This window comes from Salvelinus fontinalis, chromosome 23, assembly GCF_029448725.1.
Source record: "Salvelinus fontinalis isolate EN_2023a chromosome 23, ASM2944872v1, whole genome shotgun sequence".
NCBI classification, from domain to species: domain Eukaryota; kingdom Metazoa; phylum Chordata; class Actinopteri; order Salmoniformes; family Salmonidae; genus Salvelinus; species Salvelinus fontinalis.
This window is the reverse complement of record NC_074687.1, coordinates 49162058-49185224: the sequence shown is the minus strand read 5'-3', so window position 1 is coordinate 49185224 and position 23167 is coordinate 49162058. Positions and strand designations below refer to the sequence as shown.

The 23167-nt window shown below is 42.7% G+C and overlaps 1 protein-coding gene across 26 annotated transcripts in view; it reads left to right on the top strand.

Annotated features, from left to right (window-relative positions):
• Positions 1–23167, top strand: part of LOC129821430 (E3 ubiquitin-protein ligase MYCBP2) — a 294275-nt gene that overhangs the window by 217357 nt on the left and 53751 nt on the right. For 14 of the 26 annotated variants that reach the window (XM_055879088.1, XM_055879085.1, XM_055879077.1 and 11 more), the window contains 7 exons: positions 662–802; positions 2300–2374; positions 3626–3853; positions 5949–6081; positions 11004–11129; positions 19848–20042; positions 21259–21366. In XM_055879088.1, coding sequence (XP_055735063.1) covers positions 662–802; positions 2300–2374; positions 3626–3853; positions 5949–6081; positions 11004–11129; positions 19848–20042; positions 21259–21366 — 1006 coding nt within the window. The remainder of the gene's footprint in view (positions 1–661; positions 803–2299; positions 2375–3625; positions 3854–5948; positions 6082–11003; positions 11130–19847; positions 20043–21258; positions 21367–23167) is intronic. The other 12 variants (XM_055879096.1, XM_055879092.1, XM_055879099.1 and 9 more) reach the window with 6 other exon arrangements.

The following is a 23167-nucleotide window of genomic DNA, read 5'->3' as shown; positions in this document are numbered from 1 at the left end:
AATGTGTATGACGGTTTTGAGTACAGTGAAACTGCAGTGTGTCTACCTCTTTCTAGTTATTGCTGCTTCTCTTCTGAGCTCACTTATTTGTTACTTTTGCCTTTGTGTTGCTTCATACACATGCAAGACACTCCGAGGCTGCAGCGAGAAAAACATCAACCTTATGGCAGAGCATGTTGTGTACAGTTTTGTGTAGGAAAGAAGCACCAGTCAGAATTTTGTCCTCCATTTTAGCCTAGGAAGGCCTTTCAGAGTTTTTGTCAAACCTCTTCTCAAACCTTGGCAAAAAGCAGAGACCGTCCACACCAATACGAGAGAGTCACAGCATTCTGCTAAGTGATGTTACTCTCAGTTCAGTGTGTTTTCACAAAGCATGCTACCAAGCATCAACCATTTATTTTAGGACAGGTTTTAAACCTGGGTTTTACATTGTTATGCACCACTCAGTATAGGTGACTCTGCCTTTCTTCTTGTTGAATCTGGGTTTCTGGAGCCATTCAGTTGACTACCCTATTATTCGGCCTCCCTCTCTCTCCCGCTGCAGCCTCGCGTAAGGTGCTCTTATTGCCCGGGGGACTCCGCCACCCCTCTTTCCGTTTCCATAGTGACATGAGGGGGGCATGGCTGTGCTCTCTGCCCTCTGTTGCTTGTTTTCCCATAGATCCACAATGATGATGGTGTTTGGCTCAGGCTGAATGATGAGACAGTAAAGAAGTATGTGCCCAACATGAATGGGTACACTGAAGCCTGGTGCCTCTCTTTTAACCAGCATGTGGGCAGGAGCCTGCTGGTCCCAGCCAACGTAAGTAAAATGACGATCAGTCAGTCAGTCAGTCTGTAGGATAGAAGGGTAGTCTTACCCCCCTATGCTGTTCATTTGGGGAAAACATCACAAATCAGTGCTTCCACCATTCATGTGTAACTCAATTGGAACCCCCCCCCCCCCCCCCCCCCCAACTCAATGGGATTGATTTGATGTGTGATGATGGTTGTATTGAAGTTTGACGATTCCCCTTTATCGTCTACCTACCTACACACTGTGTATAGTGATATTGGATGGTATCCGTTCCCCAAATGTCTACAAGCATGAAGTATTGAGAACCTCCTTTAACAGTTTGAAAGAACTTAAGTGTGTTGTTGCATGATGTGTCCAAATGGATGTCACTGCTGTGTCATGAGCCCGCACTAAGGGCAACGTGCATGTCTCAGGGGATTTAAAACTATTTACTTTAGCGTGACTAGAATCATGTGTTCAGTTGGACTCTCGAAAAACCCTCACATGATCAGTTAATACATGTTTAATGCATTGAAGGCATCCCCAATGCATGAATGGACCAGAAAGAGAGAGGTAGTCGACGAGCATTTTCAGTGTGTTTAGTTTGAGGGTCTTAGCTGCACTGTCTGCTATTCTCTTCACCTCTTCCTCATTGCTTCTTCTCGCCCACGCTTCATAAGCACAGGCACCTCAGAGCAACACAAAAAGAGCTCTTCTCTCTCAAAAGAGATTTCACATACATTTGTTCCATGGCACAAACAACCTCTAAAATCTAAAGGCCAGTTTGTTAGACTCAGATGAAGCCTAGTCCTGGCCTAAAAAAATTATTTTTCATTTGTGCATGCTTTTTAGTCCAGGATTAGGCATAATCTGTGTCCGGGAAACTGGCCCTGTCTAATCAGGGACTTCGTAGGTGGATAGATTAAGAAATGTTAATATTCATAAATAAATGTCATTGCCTACGTATTCACAGCTATTTGTAAAATTGATGGTTTTCGGTCATGAGGCATTCATTGGTCCCCAACACAGTTTCATATAGAAATTGTGCTTCTACCACTCCACAATTCCACCTATGCATTTGGTTGCTCTATGAGGCTTCTAAGGTTCACAGAGGCTTCTATGTAAAGGGTGTTGTCAAACAGCATGACACACTACATCCTATGTGTTGAAATGGATTTTAAGAGATTTTCTGGGCGGGATTGTTAACCCATAATAACTATTCCAACCCCTTCCCACACAAAATAAAAAAAATGTCTGTGTTCCGAATCCTTCACAACATCTTGCCATTTCTTCACAATTGCTTGAGTAGAAGGCCTTTCTGGTACCGCGTCAAAATTGGTGAAAGCCTACTCTTCTCAAGTTCAATTACAAAATAACTTATACACAGCAAAAAATTGCAGGAAAAATATGAATAATGATTTCTTCCCCCAAAAAAAGACATCAGCGTTTGTTCTCTCCCTTTTTCTCACACTTAAATGAATCCTCTTGCCGTTTCTTGACTTGTACTTACGATTTGTTGCTCAGAGTGTCTTTAACGCTAGCCAAGGAGTCAGGGATATCGGCTTTTTGTTGTGGACCCCCTTAACTATATTCCCACAGGTGAGTTGTGTGAAGGAGAGATGTGTATGGCTTGGCTGCTCTGTTGCTTTTTCATCCATCTGTTATTTCCATGTTTTCTATTGAGTTCTTGAATTTGAGTTATAGTGAACTTTGAGTTATTAACCACAGTTGCATGACTTTCTGAGTAGTTTAATTTAAGAACACTGTCGTTCTACCTCAATTCCCCTTTAGGAATCAACTATTCATTCAAAGTCCATTTGTTATGCTGTCTGTCCCGTGATAACTTTGTTCCCATTTCACATGAAATTCAAGCTATTGAGTGAAATGGACATATGTGTGTTGCATGAGGGTTAATAACAATGACACTAATATGTTACATGTGGCTTTTGTATGAAAGGGTAGATGACATGTAGCCTACTGTTTGTGTCTAGTACTCTGGCCCCCATTTTGTCATTTACATTTGACATTTTAGTAATTTAGCAGATGCTCTTATCCAGAGCAACTTACAGTAGTGAGTGCGTCATTTTTTTCTGATTTTTCCCATGCTGACATTAATCTCCCTTGTTATTAGAAGTCTACCCATAACCACACATCTATGAAACAATTGAAACATATTTCAGGTTTGCACAGTATGAAGTGATACATTCTTTTAGTTGATGCATTTAGTCATACTTTTAGTCGTCACACTTTTTGAGAACTTTGTGGCATTCAGGTGTTGCCAATGACACCTGTCTTGTCCACTTTATGCCATTGAGACAGTATCAGCCCAACAACAACCTGTGCACCTGATGCTCATAGTGTCCTCGAAAAAAAAATCTGATAGTCATTGCTGCAGCATTGAAATACATTTTTTTTCAACCTTTATTCAACTAGGCAAGTCAGTTATGAACGGCCGGTTGTGATACCGGAACCCGGGATCGAACCAGGGTCTGTAGTGACGCCTCTAGCACTGAGATGCCGTGCCTTAGACCGCTACGCCACTCGGGAGCTGTGCTTTAGGTTTATGTCACCATTTGCTACAGAGAGTGAATCCTACTGGTTTTGTTTAAGTGATAGCTCTTTGGACAGTACTGTAAAACTTGAATTGAAATGATGGGACTTTTATTATTCGATAACCTGAAACACTAGTCACTCTATATCGTCTCTCATAAGACACATACACACACAGTTGTCAGGAATCAGGATGAAAATATGACATCACATCAGACAAATCCATCACTACTCTTCCATTGACTGTAGTCTTCTAACCGAGCCTGATTGGTATTAACGCCTGTCAATTCCCTCTTGCAGGAGGCAGGAAGCCAATCCGAGCAGAGTGTTAACGAGGTGAGCGCCAGCGGCCGCCCCTCCCAAGAGGCCCCCTCCATGCAGGACAGGGTGGGGCAGGGCGGCGGCCCTGGGCTTTATAAGGTAGTGAAGACGGGTCCCTCGGGTCACAACATCAGAAGCTGCCCAAACCTTAGGGGTATCCCCATTGGAATGTTAGTACTTGGGAACACGGTCAAGGCAGTAGGCGAGGTACGCACCACCCCCCCAAAGAAACAACTGAAAATAACAAATGTGATGTCTTAAATTACTTATTGTGGCTGCCTTTAAATGATAATTAATCAATCTAGATTACTTAATTACTATTTTGTAGTTCTTATACCCATTTTTTTTGTTTCACTCTTCTACTTTGATCTCTCTTTGCAAAAACAGACAGAAGTTGTTGTAATGTCTTTTGTTTCCTCCCCCTTTTGCTTGTAAATTGGTTGACTTGTTTTGGATGTATGTACTTTACCATTGAAAGGGTGAATACATGAGATGCCTCTGGGTCGGGGTGTGTGCTCTGTCCTTTCTTTCAACATGAGGAGGCTCTTTTCTTTAAAGAACACACTCCAGTGGCTACAGCATTTTTGATTTGTTTCCTTTTGCATTTATACATTTTCGTTCATTTTAATATATACTGAACAAAAATATAAACGCAACATGCAAAATGTCAACGGTTTTACTGAGTTACAGTTCACATAAGGAAATCAGTCATTTGAAATGAATTAATTAGGCCCTAATCTATGGATTTTAGATGACTGGGCAGGGGCGCACCATGGGTGGGCCTGGGAGGTCATAGGCCAACCCAGTTGGGAGCCAGGCCCAGCCAATCAGAATGAGTTTTTCCTCACAAAAGGGCTTTATTACTGACAGAAATACTCCTCAGTTCCATTAGCTGTCCAGGTGGCTGGTGTCAGACGATCCCGCAGGTGAAGAAGACGGATTTGGAGGTCCTGGGCTGGCGTGGTTACACTTGGTCTGCGGTTGAGGCCGGTTGGACATACTGCCAAATTCTCTATAATTACGTTGGAGGCATCTTATGGTAGAGAAATCAACATTGAATTATTTGGCAACAGCTCTGGTTGACATTCCTGCAGTCAGCATGCCAATTGCACGTTCCTTCAAAACTTGCATTATCTGTCGTGTTGTGACAAAACTGCACATTTTAGAGTGGCCTTTTATTGTCCCCAGCACCTGTGTAATGATCATGCTGTTTATTCAGCTTCTTTATATGCCACACCTGTCAGGGGGATGGATTATCTTGGCAAATGAGAAATGCTCACTAACAGGGATGTAAAAACATTTGTGCAGAAAATTTGAGGGAAATAAGATTTTTGTGCATGTGGAACATTTCTGGGATCTGTTATTTCAGCTCATGAAACATGGGACCAACACTCCACGTTGCATTTATATTTTTGTTCAGGATAGTTTATTTAAACTATCTTAGTTTATTTATCATTTGAAACTGATTCAATTTTTTCTGACATTTTTTCTCACACTGATATAAAAAAAAAAAAATCCTTCACTTTTTTCTGACATTGGATTCTTGAAATGCTGAAGCCATACTGTACCTCAGATGAATCTTCTCTCTTACACCTTCTGTCCTCTTTTGTTTCTTGGTGGACTTTTTTAAACTCTCTAAAATTCCTTGACCCGGAAGTGCTGAATGTTGCCTACTTCCTGCTTGACCTCTGATTGGGGATGTGGTGTTGTCATGCTGTTACTAGAATGCCCTCTCTGAACCAATGGCTCCCCGGCTCTTTCTCATTGAATCTTTCCTCGATTCCCCACATCCTATCTCCTCGTCTCCTTCTCAACACGCATCGGAAAAGATGGTCTGAGGGGAGGAACCTTGAACCTCCTCCAGTAGGGTTGAGAAGGTGGCAAGGAGATACTAAGCTACGAGGAAACATAGAAATACTCACTAAGTGTCGCTCGCTCTCTCTACGCAGTGCAACCTCTGCATTTATTAACATTTCCACTTTCCATTTGTGTCCGTCTGTCTATAGTGATGATTTTTTCAGGACCTTTAGAAAACCAAGACAAACATGAAATTACCTTTCAATATGATTCACTTTTAGAGTAAGTTGTTTAATTAATTCTCTTTAGCCAGTGAGATCTGCAAAATGCTGCTTTTATGAGAAATATTATAGCTACAATGCCGTATGGAATTGTTCTGAAGGAATGATGTACATTTTTGTATAGGTGGATGGGATTGTATTTGAGAGAACGGTGCTGTGTGTGGACTGTAGCATTTGTGTGTGTGCATGTATATAGGGATAAAGAGCATTGTGTTGTGCGTCAGGTGGTAAACACGGAGGGGACGTGGGTGCAGCTGGACAAAAACAGTGTGGTGGAGTTCTGCGAGAGCGACGAAGGAGAGGCCTGGTCTCTGGCCCGAGACCGTGGGGGAAACCAGTACCTACGCCATGAGGAAGGTAAGAGCCTTTTAACTTAACTTACTGCTTTTTACTCCTGTGTCCTTTTTTAAATTTTGGGATCAGGGTCTGTATGGGGCTTGGCGGTATACCGTAAATACCGTATACCGGGGTATATATTTTTTTGCCACAGCATGATTTTCAGGACCGTCCATAAAAATAAAATACAAATTTTGGGGGTTCGGCCCCCCCTCGCCACTGCTTATAACTAACTATAAGTTAACTATCTAACTAAGGGCTCCAGCTATGGATTTGGTTTTCTAACTTGATAGCTAAGTCGCTAGCTTGCAAGTAGGGATGCACATTTCTGTCAATTTTGCTGCCGACTGACTGACCCTCATTTACCTGTTCAACAAATGGTTACATTTTTCCCAAACATTAAACACGTGACCAACAGGAAATACTATCAGAGATCTGTACTAGAGGTCGACCGATTATGATTTTTCAACGCCGAAACCATTTATGGTAGGACCAAAAGAAGCCGATACCGATCAATCGGCAGTTTTTTTTTTTTTTTTTTTTTGTAATAATGACAATTACAACAATACTGAATGAATCATCAATAAAAATCAATTTAGCCTCGTTTAAATAATGCAAAAACAAAGTGTTGGAGAAGAAAGTAAAAGTGCAATATGTGCCATGTAAGAAGGCTAACGTTTAAGTTCCTTGCTCAGAACATGAGAACATATGAAAGCTGGTGGTTCCTTTTAACATGAGTCTTCAATATTCCCAGGTAAGAAGTTTTAGGCTGTAGTTATTGAAGAAATTATAGGACTATTTCTCTCTATACGATTTGTATTTCATATACCTTTGACTATTGGATGTTCTTATAGGCACTTTCGTATTGCCAGTGTAACAGTATAGCTTCCATCCCTCTCCTCGCCGCTTCCTGGCCTCGAACCAGGAACACATCGACAACAGCCACCCTCGAAGCAGCGTTACCCATGCAGAGCAAGTGGAACAAATACTCCAAGTCTCAGAGCGAGTGACGTTTGAAACGCTATTAGCGCGCACCCCGCTAACTAGCTTGTCATTTCACATTGGTTACACCAGCCTAATCTTGGGAGTTGATAGGAAGTCATAAAACAGCGCAGAGCTGCTGGCAAAACGCACGAAAGTGCTGTTTGAATGAATGCTTACGAGCCTGCAGTCTGACTGAGCCTACCATCGCTCAGTCAGACTGCTCTATCAAATCATAGACTTAATTATAACATAATAACACACAGAAATACGAGCCTTAGGTCATTAAAATGGTCGAATCTGGAAACTATCATCTCGAAAACAAAACGTTTATTCTTTCAGTGAAATACGGAACCGTTATGTATTTTATCTAACGGGTGGGATCCATAAGTCTAAATATTCCTGTTACATTGCACAACCTTCAATGTTATGTCATAATTACATAAAATTCTGGCAAATTAGTTCGCAATGAGCCAGGCGGACCAAACTGCTGCATATACCCTGACTCTGCGTGCAATGAACGCAAGAGAAGTGACACAATTTGACCTGGTTAATATTGCCTGCTAACCTGGATTTCTTTTAGCTAAATATGCATGTTTAAAAATATATACTTCTGTGTATTGATTTTAAGAAAGGCATTGATGTTTATGGTTAGGTACACGTTGGAGCAACGACAGTCCTTTTTCGCGAATGCGCACCGCATCGATTATATGCAACGCAGGACACGCTTGATAAACTAGTAATATCATCAACCATGTGTAGTTAACTAGTGATTATGATTGATTGATTGTTTTTTATAAGATAAGTTTAATGCTAGCTAGCAACTTACCTTGGCTTCTTACTGCATTCGCGTAACAGGCAGCCTCCTCGTGAGGCAGGTGGTTAGAGCGTTGGACACGTTAACCGTAAGTTTGCAAGATTGAATCCCTGAGCTGACGAGGTAAAAATCTGTCATTCTGCCCCTGAACAAGGCATTTAACCCACCGTTCCTAGGCCGTCATTGAAAATATGAATGTGTTTTTAACTGACTTGCCTAGTTAAATAAAGGTGTAAAAAATTACTACGGCGTAGAAAATTAACGATTTCCGATTGTTGTGAAATAGGCCGTTCCGATTAATCGGTCAACCTCTAATCTGTACATATAATGACGAGATGCTTATGTTTCTGCCCTAACAATAGGACTTGTCCCAAGGCGGGAAGGCAGGCGACAAGCTTAGGCCCCAAAAAAGCCCATAGAAACTCATTGGGCTTATTTTGGAAAATTTGGGGAGAGTGAAACCTCTCACTTCGACTCTTCCTCTTTGATACTATGAATGCATACAAGATCTGGACATTTTCATTTAGAGCTTAATGAAAACATGCAAGAATAGCAAGCCTATCGTCTTAGTCAAAAGGCCTATTTAAACCTCTTAAGGATCTGACCCTTTTTTTTTTTATCGCCTAAAATGACATACCCAAATCTAACTGCCTGTAGCTAAGGACCTGAAGTATTTATAAAATAGGTAACATATGCCTCATTATTTGAAGTAAACTCACAGCCACGCTCAAGGTCCTGAACGATATCATAACCGCCATCGATAAAAGACAGTACTGTGCACCCGTCTTCATCGACCTGGCCAAGGCTTTCGACTCTGTCAATCACCACATTCTTATCGGCAGACTCAACAGCCTTGGTTTCTCTAATGACTGCCTTGCCTGGTTCACTAACTACTTCTCAGATAGAGTTCAGTGTATCAAATCAGAGGGCCTGTTGTCCGGGCTTCGGGCAGTCTCTATGGGGGTGCCACAGGGTTCAATTCTCGGGCCGACTCTTTTCTCTGTATATATATCAATGATGTTGCTCTTGCTGCGGGTGATTCTTTGATCCACCTCTATGCAGACGACACAATTCTGTATACATCTTGCCCTTCTTTGGGCACTGTGTTAACAAAGCTCCAAACGAGCTTCAATGCCCTACAACACTCCTTCCGTGTCCTCCAACTGATCTTAAATGCTAGTAAAACGAAATGCATGCTCTTCAACAGATCGCCGCCCACACCCGCCCACCCGACTAGCATCACTACTCTGGACAGTTCTGAATTAGAATATGTGGACAACTATAAATACCTAGGTGTCTGGCTAGACTGTAAACTCTCCTTCCAGACTCATATTCAGCATCTCCAATCCAAAATTAAATCTAGAATCGGCTTCCTATTTCACAACAAAGCATCCTTCACTCATGCTGCCAAACATACCCTCGTAAAACTGACTATCCTACCGATCCTTGACTTTGGCGATGTCATTTACAAAATAGTCTCCAACACTCTACTCAGCAAACTGGATGCAATCTATCACAGTGCTGTCCGTTTTGTCACCAAAGCCCCATATACTACCCACCACTGCGACCTGTATGCTCTCGTTGGCTGGTCCTCGCATCATATTCGTCGCAAAACCCACTGGCTCCAGGTCATCTATAAGTCTTTACTAGGTAAAGCTCCGCCTTATCTCAGCTCACTGGTCACCATAGCAACACCCACCCGTAGCACACGCTCCAGCAGGTATATTTCACTGGTCATCCCCAAAGCCAACACCTCCTTTGGCCACCTTTCCTTCCAGTTTTCTGCTGCCAATGACTGGAACGAATTTCAAAAATCACTGAAGCTGGAGACTCATGTCTCCCTCTCGAACTGTAAGCATCAGCTGTCAGAGCAGCTTACCGATCGCTGCAGCTGTACACAGCCCATCTGTAAATAGCCCATCTAACCAACTACCTACTTCATCCCATTTTTGTTTTTCTGCTCTTTTGCAGAATATAGACTGATAAGCATTACGGGTCAAATGTATTTTCAATGGTTAACCATTAACATCCCTACTTGCAAAATCAAGCTTCTTGGTTACAGCATAGACAATCAATTCCATCCTGGTTCAGGATCCCTGCTGTATGTGTGCAACAAACTGCTAGTAGCCTTTTAAGATTGTTGTGCAACTTTATGAGCTTGGTTGTCTGCACTTGCAATTACAAATGTTTGTTTGCGCTTGTTAGCTAGTGTCTGCAATGGAATTTCACTAGTAATTTGTTAGCCTTTGTTAGCATTTTTTCAATAAGGTCAAACATTTTGAATATAGATTATTTTCACATTTGGAAATAAATAGTGCCCCTTGTGTGCACTGCTCGTAATACCGTGTACTCTTGTATGCTACAGGAACAGTAGGTTCCTGTAGCATAAAATGTGGATACTGCCCAACCCTAGCCCATATTCACAAAGTGTCTCAGAGTGCGAGTGCTGATCTTGGATCAGATTTACCGGGTATCTGGACAGTTGTAAGATCCTAATTCTTTAGGCTGAACCAGCACTTGAGATAATATGTCTCTAAATTGAACTTTGGTGTTAATCAAGTCAAATGGGAGAGTTGACCTAAAGAAAATGGAGTTGAGCATTTCTATCTCAAGTTGGGGTTGGGTTCTCGCAGATCTCACTCATAGTTTAGCTTAGTTTTCAAGTTATTTAAGATTAGCCTGTCAGTCCAGTGTTTCCAGATTTGTATTAAATATGCAATATGAGTGAAATAGTTTTTTTTGTTAAGTATGTTAAAAAGCTTTTCTGTGTTTTGAATGGTGTTCTGCGTAGCCGAACAACAGAATGGTATGGTAAACAGCTGATTAGCCAGCTTCGCCAGTTAGACGACCTCTGCCAAAAACGTGACGTCATGTTATATGAGGAAATGGCAAGCTTTTTTTTCTTTCAACTGTCTGTTTGAAATAAGTTTATTTGTTAATTACATTTTTGCTTTGGCCACAAATACGAGTATATGAAGAGTCTGCAGCATTATTTGAGTATGAGTTAACAGAATATATACATTTTTTAAAGTGAGATTTTCACTGGACAGTAACTTAAACGAATATAACATGGATATGAATGGATGTTTTGGTTGCTGTTGTTGGTGGAGCTAATGTGGTCCAGCTCTGTTTCCTCTCCCAACAGAACAAACCCTTCTGGAGCACGCGGCCCAGACCCCACCACCTAGCCCCTTCTCTGTCCAGGCCTTCAACAGGGCTACTGCAGCCAATGGGGCACAGGGCTTTGACTACGGTATCTCAAACAACAAAGGTGAGGCATGCCGGGGCACGTGGCTTGGTGGTTGGGCGGGAGAGGGATGCCTACACAGTTATAAATGCACCTGTGGCTTGGTAGCTACAGCTGCTTCTGCTTTAGGAAAGTCCAGAACCTGGGTCGTGGCTATGAGGCACAAAACTTAAGAACATGGTCCAAGTAAAATGGGCAGGTAGTGTATCTATTCCAGTAGGAAATGCTAGTTTTTGATGTCCGTTGCAAAGTGTTTTAAGACATGGTCTGTTGTGCGCCCAAATGAACAAAACCCAGATGTAGCTACCAGGCTGCCTCACACGTAGGTCCCTAGCAACTGTCACTTCATTTTTTTTAAATGATTTGCAACTGTCTGACTAGTAATATTCTGACTTGATATACTCATGACATTGCCGGTGCAAGTCAGATTATTGGAGACACTCAGATTGATTGTGCTAGTTGTAGTTATGCAGTCATATCTCAAGTGAGGATGTCAAAAATATGAATTTAATTTCGCATTGGAGTAGTTTCCTTTTCCTGACAAGCCTTGCAGGCTCCCGAGTGGTGCAGCATCTCAGTGCTAGTGGCGTCACTACAGACCCTGGTTCGATTCCAGGCTATATCACAACCGGCCGTAATTGTGAGTCCCATAGGGCGGCGCACAATTGGCCCAGCGTCGTCTGGGTTAGGGTTTGGCCAGAGTAGGCGTTGTAAATAAGAAACTGACCTTCCTAGTTAAATAAAGGTTAAATAAATACAAATATTCATCAATTAATCCACTTGTCAAAATAATTTATTCAGTGCCTTATTTTAACGACCATGATACATTTTCACTTTGGGTACAACATGTATGATTGACTGACTAGGGAACTGCTGAATAGATGCACAAGTCTCCACTCTCCAAATACAGTTGCTCTTCATCAGATCTTCTCTCACTGTCATTCTGCATCCACTGTCTTTTACTTCCTGTTTACTTCCTGCTTCTTATCTCACAACGTCCTGTGGGCTTCCTGGGTTCTCTTGAGCTGTGTTCAAATAGCCATACTAACGTACTACATACAGTTGAAGTCGGACGTTTACATACATTTAGGTTGGCGTCATTAAAAAAATTTTTTCAACCACTCCACAAATTTCTTGTAAACAAACTAGTTTTGGCAAGTCGGTTAGGACATCTACTTTGTGCATGACACAAGTAACTTTTCCAACAATTGTTTACAGACAGATTATTTCACTTCTAATTCACTGTATCACAATTCCAGTGGGTCAGAAGTTTACATGCACTAAGTTGACTGTGCCTTTTAACAGCTTGGAAAATTCCAGAAAATTATGTCATGGCTTTAGAAGCTTCTGATAATTAACAAACATCATTTGTCAATTGGAGGTGTACCTGTGGATGTATTTCAAGGACTACCTTCAAACTCAGTGCCTCTTTGCTTGACATCGTGGGAAAATCAAAAGAAATCAGCCAAGACCTCAGAAAAACAATTGTAGAACTCCACAAGTCTGGTTCGTCCTTGGGAGCAATTTCCAAACACCTGAACGTACCACGTTCATCTGTATAAACACCATGGGCCCACGCAGCCGTCATACCGCTCAGGAAGGAGACGCGTTCTGTCTCCTAAAGATGAACGTACTTTGGTGCGAGAAGTGCAAATCAATCCCAGAACAACAGCAAAGGACCTTGTGAAGATGCTGGAGGAAACGGGTACAAAAGTATCTATATCCACAGTAAAACGAGTCCTATATCGACATAACCTGAAAGGCCGCTCAGCAAGGAAGAAGCCACTGCTCCAAAACCGCCATAAAAATTCCAGACTACGGTTTGCAACGGCACATGGGGACTTTTTGGAGAAATGTCTTCTGGTCTGATGACACAAAAATAGAACTGTTTGGCCATAATGTCTATCTTTATCGTTTGGAGGAAAAAGGGGGAGGCTTGCAAGCCGAACAACACCATCCCAACCATGAAGCACGGGGTTGGCAGCATAATGTTGTGGGGCTGCTGCTGGAGGGACTGCTGGAGGGACTGGAGGGACTGGTGCACTTCACAAAATAGATGGCATTATGAGGTAGGAAAGTAGGAATGTGCATATTGAAGCAACATCTGAAGACATCAGTCAGGAAGTTAAAGCTTGGTCGTAAAATGGGTCTTCCAAATGGACAATGACCCCAAGCAAACTTCCAAAGTTGTGGCAAAATGGCTTAAGGACAACAAGTGTATGTGTGTATGTAAACTTCTGACCCACTGGGAATGTGATGAAATAAATAAAAGCTGAAATAGAATGATTTATCTTCTATTTTTCTGACATTTCACATTCTTAAAATAAAGTGGTGATCCTAACTGACCTAAAACAGGGAATTTTTACTAGGATTAAATGTCAGGAATTGTGAAAAACTGAGTTTAAATGTATTTGGCTAAGGTGTATGTAAACCTCAGACTTCAACTGTACTTAATGAGTATATACTACATACTATTAGTTAATTTTAGTATACTGTAAACAAACGGTACCGTTTCAGTTGAGCGTACTATAGCTTCGCCTATCTACTGGAAGTTGATGCTGTTGCTATGCAACCTCTTGCTAGCTTGTTAGCATATCAAATGCTAAACATTTTATGATTTCGGTTGTGTTCATAAATTCAATCTGGAGTGCCAGAGTGCGCTCTGGGCAGTCATAAATACAGAGCATTGTCAGATTGTCCGTTGATAAATTCGGAGCTTTCAGAGTGCACATTGGACACTGACAGAGGAGTAGGGTTGATCCGAGCGTTCAACGGCAGTCGAGCGCCCTAGCTAACTGGGCTAGCTACTTCCAGACACAAATGAGACAGAGAACACCTCACTCTGACCATTTTACTCGCTTTAGCAGAGCTGGTTAGGCTGTTTCCATGTTATCTAGAGCGTCGTAACTGTATTTTAATTATTTTTTTGCCAATGTTTACTGACACTGGCCATATTCAACGGGGGTTGAGCATTCGTAAATTCATCAGTTCTGCGCGAAAGTGCTCTGAAATCGCGGTAGATAGTCAGAATGAACAATGTCCATTGAATCGCACAACGACTAATCCACTTAGCTAAGAATGATGTGAATAATGAAGTCCGTACATGTTGGATAGTTAGATAGCAGATACTTAATAATACTGCCTGGCAAGTTTGTATTAGTAGCCAACTAACATTAGGTAGCTAGCTAACATATCAGTACCCACTGCTGTAATACTATGCGGTTCGTAAGGATAACGTAGCTAACAAATTGTCAGACAACATAACGTGCAAATTAACTTATTTGAAAAGTCAATACTTTATTACTTTGCTCAACATTTTCTTAAATGTTTTCATAATTAGTTAAAGCAATGAATTTGTATCCGCTTTCGTCGGAGTTCGGCTGCATATTTTCCGCCATTTTCTTTAAATCTAAAAATGTTGTGAAGCCGGGCCCTAAAAGCACAGAAAAGTGTCCACTGCATGCATACTTTGTATTTTGGCTAATTTAGTACGACATCCGGGAACTTTTGGCTTACTTCCTATATCCATACTATGACCAATAAGCATACTATATTGGCATACTGGCCACTCTTCTGTAAAGCCCAGCTCTCTGGAGTGTACGGCTTAAAGTGGTCCTATGGACAGATACTCCAATCTCCGCTGAGAAGCTTTGCAGCTCCTTCAGGGTTAACGTTGGCCTCTTTGTTGCTTCTCTGATTAATGCCCTCCTTGCCTGGTCCATGAGTTTTGGTGGGCGGCCCTCTCTTGGCAGGTTTGTTGTGGTGTCATATTCTTTCCATTTTTTAACAATGGATTTAATGGTGCTCCGTGGGATGTTCAAAGTTTTGGATATTTTTTTATAACCCAACGCTGATCTGTACTAATCCACAACTTTGTCCCTGACCTGTTTGGAGAGCTCCTTGGCCTTCATGGTGCCGTGTGCTTGGTGATGCCCCTTGCTTAGAGGTGTTGCAGACTCTGGGGCCTGTATGTATGTATATATATATATATATATATATATATATATATATATATATATATATATATATATATATATATATATATATATATATATATATATATATATATATATATATATATATATATATATATATATATATATGTATATCATTTGACGCTTGGATTGCACACAGGTGGACTTTATTTAACTAATTATGTGACTTCTGAAGGTAATTGGTTGCACCAGATCTTATTTAGGGGCTTCGTAGTAACGGGGGTGAATACATATGCACACACCATGTCATTTTTTAAAATTTCACTTCACCAATTTGGACTATTTTGTGTGTCCAGTACATGAAATCCAAATAAAAATAAATTTAAATTACAGATTGTAATGCAACAAAATAGGAAAAATGCCAAGGGGGTGAATACTTTTGCAAGGCACTGTACCTTAAGAAGTAGTCCACTACTAGCTGGTAGTTGGCGCTTTTCAGAGTGAACAAGTCAGCTCCCAGTCTTTACCAGGGTCTCTCTCTGGAAGTTGTGATGGTATGAGTGGTTCTGTGTGGTTTGTGCGCTCTTTGATGCATGTCCTGCAATTAAGCACAAGTTTGTTCAGTTGCTGGCTGAGGCCACACCTGACCACACCTTGATGACCCTCGTGCAGCTTGGTGAGGACATAATTTTGTAAGGCTGATGGAATGACAAGTCTCGTTCCTTTCAACAGTTGTGCACTGTGAGAAAAGCACGTTCTGCCCAGTATAGTTTCAGTGGTCCTTAGCATCCTTCCTGACACATTGTCATGACTTTTGAGCACACACTGTCTGCTATAAGTTGTTCTCTCAGATTGTGCATGTAGGAAACACTCGCTGGAAGCTGTTCCATGATGGCGGCCACATAGATAGTTGTGCTCTCCATGAGCTCCTTTTCTGCAGCAGTTTTTTTGACTGGTGCATGTGACAGCGAGTCTGCAGTCCACAGACTCTTTCCAGGGACATGAGCAATCATGTAGGAGTTTTTAATAAGTCTCATTCTGAAGCGCTGGATTTTTGGGGGTGTCCAAGGGTTGGTTCCCCATAAGGCTCAGGAGAGGTTTGTGATCAGTTTCCAGCTGAAAGTGTTGACCAATGATAGTCTCTGAATCTTCCATATGCCCATGTCAGCCCCAGTGTTTTTTTTTCTACTTAAGTGCATCTCTGCTTGGTCCTTGAGAGAGACCGGGAAGCGTAGAAAGCTGGTCTCCATTCCTTGCTATTCTTCTACAGCAGCACTCCTAGTCCATATGAAGACGTATCGGCTTAGACATCTCTTTGTTTGTGTCGTACAGGGGTGTGGATGTCAGCTCCTCCTTCAGCTTTTTGAAGGCTCTGGCTTAGTTGGCCCCTCGGTACCAGTTTTTCTTTGAGAGTAGGTTTCTGAGAGGTTTGTCCTTTTCAGCTGAGGGATGAACTTTCCTAGCTGGTTCACCATACCTCGGGAAACTCATCTCCTTGACAGCCTCTGTCTTTGTCGGTCGGGCTGTACTCCTTTGTCCGAGATAATGTGGCTCAGGAACTTCACTTCCTGCTTTGACAGGTCACATTTGTCCATGTTCAGAGTTAAACCGACCTTTTCCATCATCTGAAATGTGGCATGAAGTCTTGCATCATGCTCCTCATGTGTTTGGCCCCAGATTAACACGTTATCCATGTGACAGACTACACTTTCCAGCCCTTCAGTGACCTCTGTCACCATTCTGTCCTGGAAGTGTTAAGTTGTGAAAGGCGTGATGAAGGTTGTTAGCATAACTGACTCCTCCGCTAGCGGGATCTGCAAGAAGCACATGTTCGCATCAAGCTTGCTGAAGATCTTCGCCCCGGCTAGTGAGCCAAGGGTCTGTTCGACAGTGGGAAGTATATTTTTCTCTAAACACTGACTCGCTGAGACAAGTGAAATCGATGCATGTCCGCACGTCTCTGTTCTTCTTGGGACAACCACCATGCCGGCGCACCAGTCCGTGGGCTCCTCCACTCTGGTGACAACCTTGAACCCTTGCCTGCTCTCTAGCTCTTTCTCGACCTTTGGTAGCAATGTCATAGGAATCCATCATAGAGTGAGTAGGGCTCTGTGCAGGATTTCAGCTTGATGGTATATAGGTGTTGTACTGTGCCAAAACCAGCTTTGGAAAGCTTTCTTTCAGTGTCTGTCAATCAGTGCTGTCAAGTCGATCAACTAGCTCAAGCGTTGTGTGATAGCTGGTCTTCCTAGTAACGCTGTGTGTAGATCTCTGATGACCTACACGTCCTCCAGTGTCACCTTTTCTCCCTTTTGTAGAACTACACTTGTGATGCTCTTCCTTATCTTAGCAGAGGTTTTGTTGTTGTTTTTTTAGCAGAGCTGGTTGCTGGTTCTTGCAAAAATGTGATTGAGCACATTGTCTGGGATAAAAGTCACATCGGCACCAGTGTCTATTTTGAATTTCACATTTCTGTCCATCACTTGAATCATCCATGGGTCGCCTCCTGCTGTTATTGTTCCTAGGATAATGCTATCATCCTCCTTTTGAACCTTGTTTACAGGGTCACACACGACTTCATTAGCTGCACACTGTGCAGGGCTTTTGCCACGGTTTCGACACTCTGACTGCTATTTGTCATTAGCATTACCGTGGCTAGCTTTCTCACGCTGGAATATTTGTTTCCACTAATACTGGCTGCCTTTTTGCATAACTCAATCCACTGAGCATGCCTCTTTTGTTGGTACTATGTCACCTTGCAGGTGACTTTGCTGCATCCGTTCTGACAGGCGCATGTCTGCTAATCCAACAGATAGCCTGTCTCTAATTGGCTTATCATGCAAAAGTCCAGAGTTCCAATGCTCTGCTAGGGCATATATAAGGCTGTGACAAAAGAATCCACTTTCTTTTTATCCTCTCCGCAAGTAAATGCGGGCTTTCTCATAGATCATGTTCTTTTTCACAATAAAGACTGCTTGAAATCCAACTCTTACTTTGTTGTTGCTCGAGTTTGTTTAGGTTTAGACACCTCCAAAACGTCATCTGCTTCATCGCCCATACAGTACATGAGTGTTTACCTGGTTCTCCCCGGTAGATGTGTGAAGATTACACGCCTGACAAAAGAGCTCGAACCTCCTAATCCGTCCATTCCTGCGGTTTAGAAAAATCAAACGGCTCCGTATGCTTAATGTAGCACTTAGGCCTTCATTCGCAAGTATCTGTAACCTTCCCGCTGCACCTTCCACGAGTGACTGGCTGCTTCCTTCATCCACTGCTGCTGGTGGCTGCTCATTAGCCTCCTCGATTTTATTCCCAAAACTTTTCAACCCGGTGAGCTGAACTCTGTTGGTAAATCCACTCGTTCTTGTCCACTTCTCACACAGTGTCGCGTAATCAGACTTGTATATACGTGAATAAAATAACTAATAACGGTGTATCTTTATGAAGGCACATTTATTGCTAGCTTGACGTTGCGTCACATTACAAGCCACGTAAGAGAGATGCTTTCCTCATGAACCCCTACATTTCCACAGGCCCTCAATAGCATATGGCCAATAAGGATGCAATATGCTAAGACAGCACAATATCTAGGGTGGTATCATTTTGTACAACCCCTTCAATTTCGTTAGCTGGTCAGGATGAGTCCTAAATCTTCTGGCGAGCATTTTTGGGTAATGTAACAATACTAGTGGAAACAGATTGTATCAGTTAGTGATGCACTCAAAAGCATGAGAATGCGGGGTAGTGTCCACAACGCCACTCTTTCCCCATACTGGATCAAGTTGACCCTCCAAGGCCACAGGGGCTGTCAATAAACACTAACTGTCCATTTTTTTTGTTCTGCATGTCTCATTGTTTCACGGCGTGTGTGTATGTCATACCTAACATTACTGCTATGTTAGTCATAATGTGTCTCAGTCAGTGTGCATGGGCCAGTTAGTGTGCTTCTGCCAGGTCAGGTTGGGACCTGGAATATCTTCCCAACACCAGTGTTCACATGTTCCCCCCCAAAGTGAAGGGGTGTCCTGCCAAATCGGAATCAACCCCCACAGCTTCCTACTGGCTCATTGGACTACTTTCCTCTCCAAAATTCATCCAATTTTATCTCAGGTTTTCTTCTTAGCTGGTTAATGTAAGGTACATTAATCAGTAGAATAGGTCTGAATAAAGGGGACTTTCAAAACTTGCTTACCATTTACTTGGTACCATTTTAAGTTTTGCAAACGATCTCTCTCTATGGACCTATGTATACTTGATACTTGATTTTCCCTGGAATTAGTCAAAACTGAGTCACTGAACTTTTCTCCTAAAATCTTTCAGGGAAATGTAGATAATGCTCTTCTTCCATATGGAAATGACTGAAGGAGAGGAGTTTTCTATGTTGTTGGGTAGAAAGCAGATGCACTCTACCTTAGAGATACTACAGCACATATAGTACGAACAGTGTTATTTTCCCTGTTTGGGTTCCACACTTTGTCCCAAGTGACACAACTCCGGCCCGGCCAATCGCCATTACTGTCCCAAAACCCCACCCTGTGACATCACCCATTACCCCATGTCACTTTAGTTTACCCCCTTCTCCCCTCCTATCCAGAAACTCCCACCTCACCCCCCTACACACCCCCACCCCCTTCCACCTCTCCAGCATTACCTGTGTGGGAGATGATTGATAAATCAATGGACATTTTAATGGTTACTGTTTAATGGATTCATTGATTGATTTATACCCCACCTTTTGGAATCCTATAAGACCATAGTGTAAGCTAAGCTGTAGTCCCCCCTTCCCCTTCTCTTCCGTTATTTGCAGGTGACCAAAGGTTGACTGCCATACTGAATAGTGCCATTCAGTCTGGGCCCTTCCTCCCTCCAGCCGCTCCTCCCTCCTCTTCCTCCGTATTTGAGCAAGCCGCCCAACCTCCCTCCTCCTCCCTTGTCCACAGCCCATTTGTGTTTGGACAATGCCCCAGGTCCCAAGTGTCTCAGCCGCAGCCACAGCTTCCGAGTAAGTCGGTCCGTCTGTATGACAGTGTCGACGCTTGCTTGCCCAGGTGCTCCCTGGTCCCATCTTAATTCCTCCTTAGCTTATCACTCTTTTGTTTGTGATTTTTTTTACTTGCGTATTTGTTTTGCTTATTTCTGTTTTTTGGGGGATAGGTGGGACCGAAGACAACCTAACATTTCTGTTAAGTTCTGACTGCTGCTTACAATACCTTGCCTAGTAATGTAGCTGCTTGCTTTTTGTTTATATATCAGTGTTATTTCTCCATCTTCATCCCTGATTTAAACAGAGACTCAGCGATATGACGTGATCACGAGCAGCAGTCTGCCCAGAGATATTGTCAAGAGAGTGAGGCAAAAGGCTGCATTTGACGTCACTCATACAGATACTTGCATTTGCGCATTTGTACATAGGTTTGCTTCTATCTCCTGCAATTTAATAGGTGCCTGACGACAAATGTTGACGAGTGCAGCCTCTGCCTTCGTCTTTGTTTGTGTCAGGAGTCACCCTGCTCCTCTTGGTAGACGCGTATCACTGATTCTACTTTTAAACACCAGCTCTGCAGTTCCCATTCCTGCTTAGTGCTCCCATTGCAAATGTAGACTACCTTAGTGTAATTCATCATATGAATTTAGGAAGCATCATTTAGTGTACTTATTACTGTATTAGTTTACTACATGCTATCATTCTTTACATTTCTGAATCTCTATAAAGGTCCTGGGCAGATGCACTAAACTAAATGCCTTGAGAATGTGTCAATATGACTAACATTAACTCACAGCACCTGTGGTGTGTAAATCAGAGACAATCTCATGGTCAGGTCAGTGGATATGCTCCCAACTATTAGGTTTCAATAAAGTATAACATGTATCAATTAGTTTCCGTTCACTCCATTTTCTCAGCCCCTGGCTCAAACTCATGTTTCCCAGCCCTAGTTCATGCATCTCTTACTAGCCTCTACCCTCTTACTCTGTTCTCGTATAGCTGTCTGCTCTCCATATGTCTGTTGGTCTGACTCTCCATATTTTTTACACTCTCAATGGCCATCCTCCATCACTCCACCTCCCTCCTTTCTCTCACTCCTTCTCTTTCTCTGTGTGGTGTGTTTCCTTACCTGTGCTCTCTACTTACCTGTACATGCTGCGCTTCTTTTCTCTGTGAGGGTGTCCCTGCATTCATTCCCTGTGTTTTGCTTACCGACCACTGTTTTCCGCTGTAGATGGTTCTTCATCACGCAGCCTTGCTTCTCACGAGCGCGTGCACAAAAGCAGTGCGTCCGCGGCTGGGCATGGTTCTGCACTCTCATCTCTTGCTCTCAGGCAAAAGGGTGGGTAACATACAAAATGCATGCCTCCTTCAGACTGAAATGTGGGAATCCGTTACAGAGTCCGTTAATGCTGAACAACAGGATAAATAGGATTATCAGGAGTAAAACACAAGTAAATAGGTCATTTGTTCTGAACTGAACACTAGTTACAATGATCAGAAGGAATAGGTGAGATGCTTATTCACATAGAGGTTAGGGGTGGGAATAATGTCCCTAGACAGGATCCATTCTAAAGACCAATAATAAACTCAGCAAAAAAAGAAACGTCCTCTCACTGTCAAGTGCGTTTATTTTCAGCAAACTTAACATGTGTAAATATCTGTATGAACATAAGATTCAACAACCGAGACATATACTGAACAAGTTCCACAGACATGTGACTAACAGAAATTGAATAATGTGTCGCTGAACAAAGGGGGGGGTCAAAAGTAACAGTCAGTATCTGGTGTGGCCACCAGCTGCATTAAGTACTGCAATGCATCTCCTCCTCATGAACTGCATCAGATTTGCCAGTTCTTGCTGTGAGAAGTTAGCCCACTCTTCCACCAAGGCACCTGCAAGTTACCGGACATTTCTGGGGGGAATGGCCCTAGCCCTCACCCTCCGATCCAACAGGACCCAGACATGCTCAATGGGATTGATATCCGGGCTCTTCGCTGGCCATGGCAGAACACTGACCTTCCTGTCTTGCAGGAAAGCAGTATGGCTGGTGGCATTGTCATGCTGGAGGGTCATGTCAGGATGAGCCTGCAGGAAGGGTACCACATGAGGGAGGAGGATGTCTTCCCTGTAATGCACCGCGTTGAGATTGCCTGCAATGACAACAAGCTCAGTCCCATGATGCTGTGATTCTCCCCCAGACCATGACAGACCCTCCACCTCAAACCAACCTGCCTTACAACAGGACTACAAGCTCTGTTCAGCCTTTCAGCCTATTGCTGGCAGTCTGAGCACTGATGGAGGGATTGTGCGTTCCTTGTGTAACTCGGGCAGTTGTTTTTGCCATCCTGTACCTGTCCCGCAGATGTGATGTTCGGATGTACCGATCCTGTGCAGGTGTTGTTACACGTGGTCTGCCACTGTGAGGACGATCAGCTGTCCGTCCTGTCTCCCTGTAGCGCTGTCTTAGGCGTCTCACAGTACGGACATTGCAATTTATTGCCCTGGCCACATCTGCTGTCCTCATGCTTCCTTGCAGCATGCCTAAGGTACGTTCACGCAGATGAGCAGGGACCCTGGGCAGCTCTCTTTTTGTGTTTTTCAGAGTCAGTAGAAACTGCCTCTTTAGTGTCCTAGGTTTTCATAACTGTGACCTTAATTGCCTACTGTCTGTAAGCTGTTAGTGTCTTAATGATCGTTCCACAGGTGCATGTTCATAATTTTTTTTATGTTCATTGAACAAGTGTATAAACCCTTTACAATGAAGATCTGTGAAGTTATTTGGATTTTTACTAATTATCTTTGCAAGACAGGGTCTTAAATGGGACGTTTCTTTTTTTGCTGAGTTTACATTACCTATTCTAGGGCACAGTGCTGGGCTGCATGGGCTTCTCATCAGTTGCACCATGATCCATTAGCTACCCCTGTCTGTGTAAGTGGCCTTCAGACATGCATAGATAGTAACTTTTCCAAAGTATATTAATCTATGTCAAGTCCATTGAAGGCTCTTCTAGAATGATCTATGTCCTCTGCTCTAATGCTGTCACTTTACTAACATGTATTGGTCCACAACTTTCCACAGTCTAAGAAAGAGGTTTCTTATTGACTCAAAAATAATGATTTCATTTATGTTTTAACATGT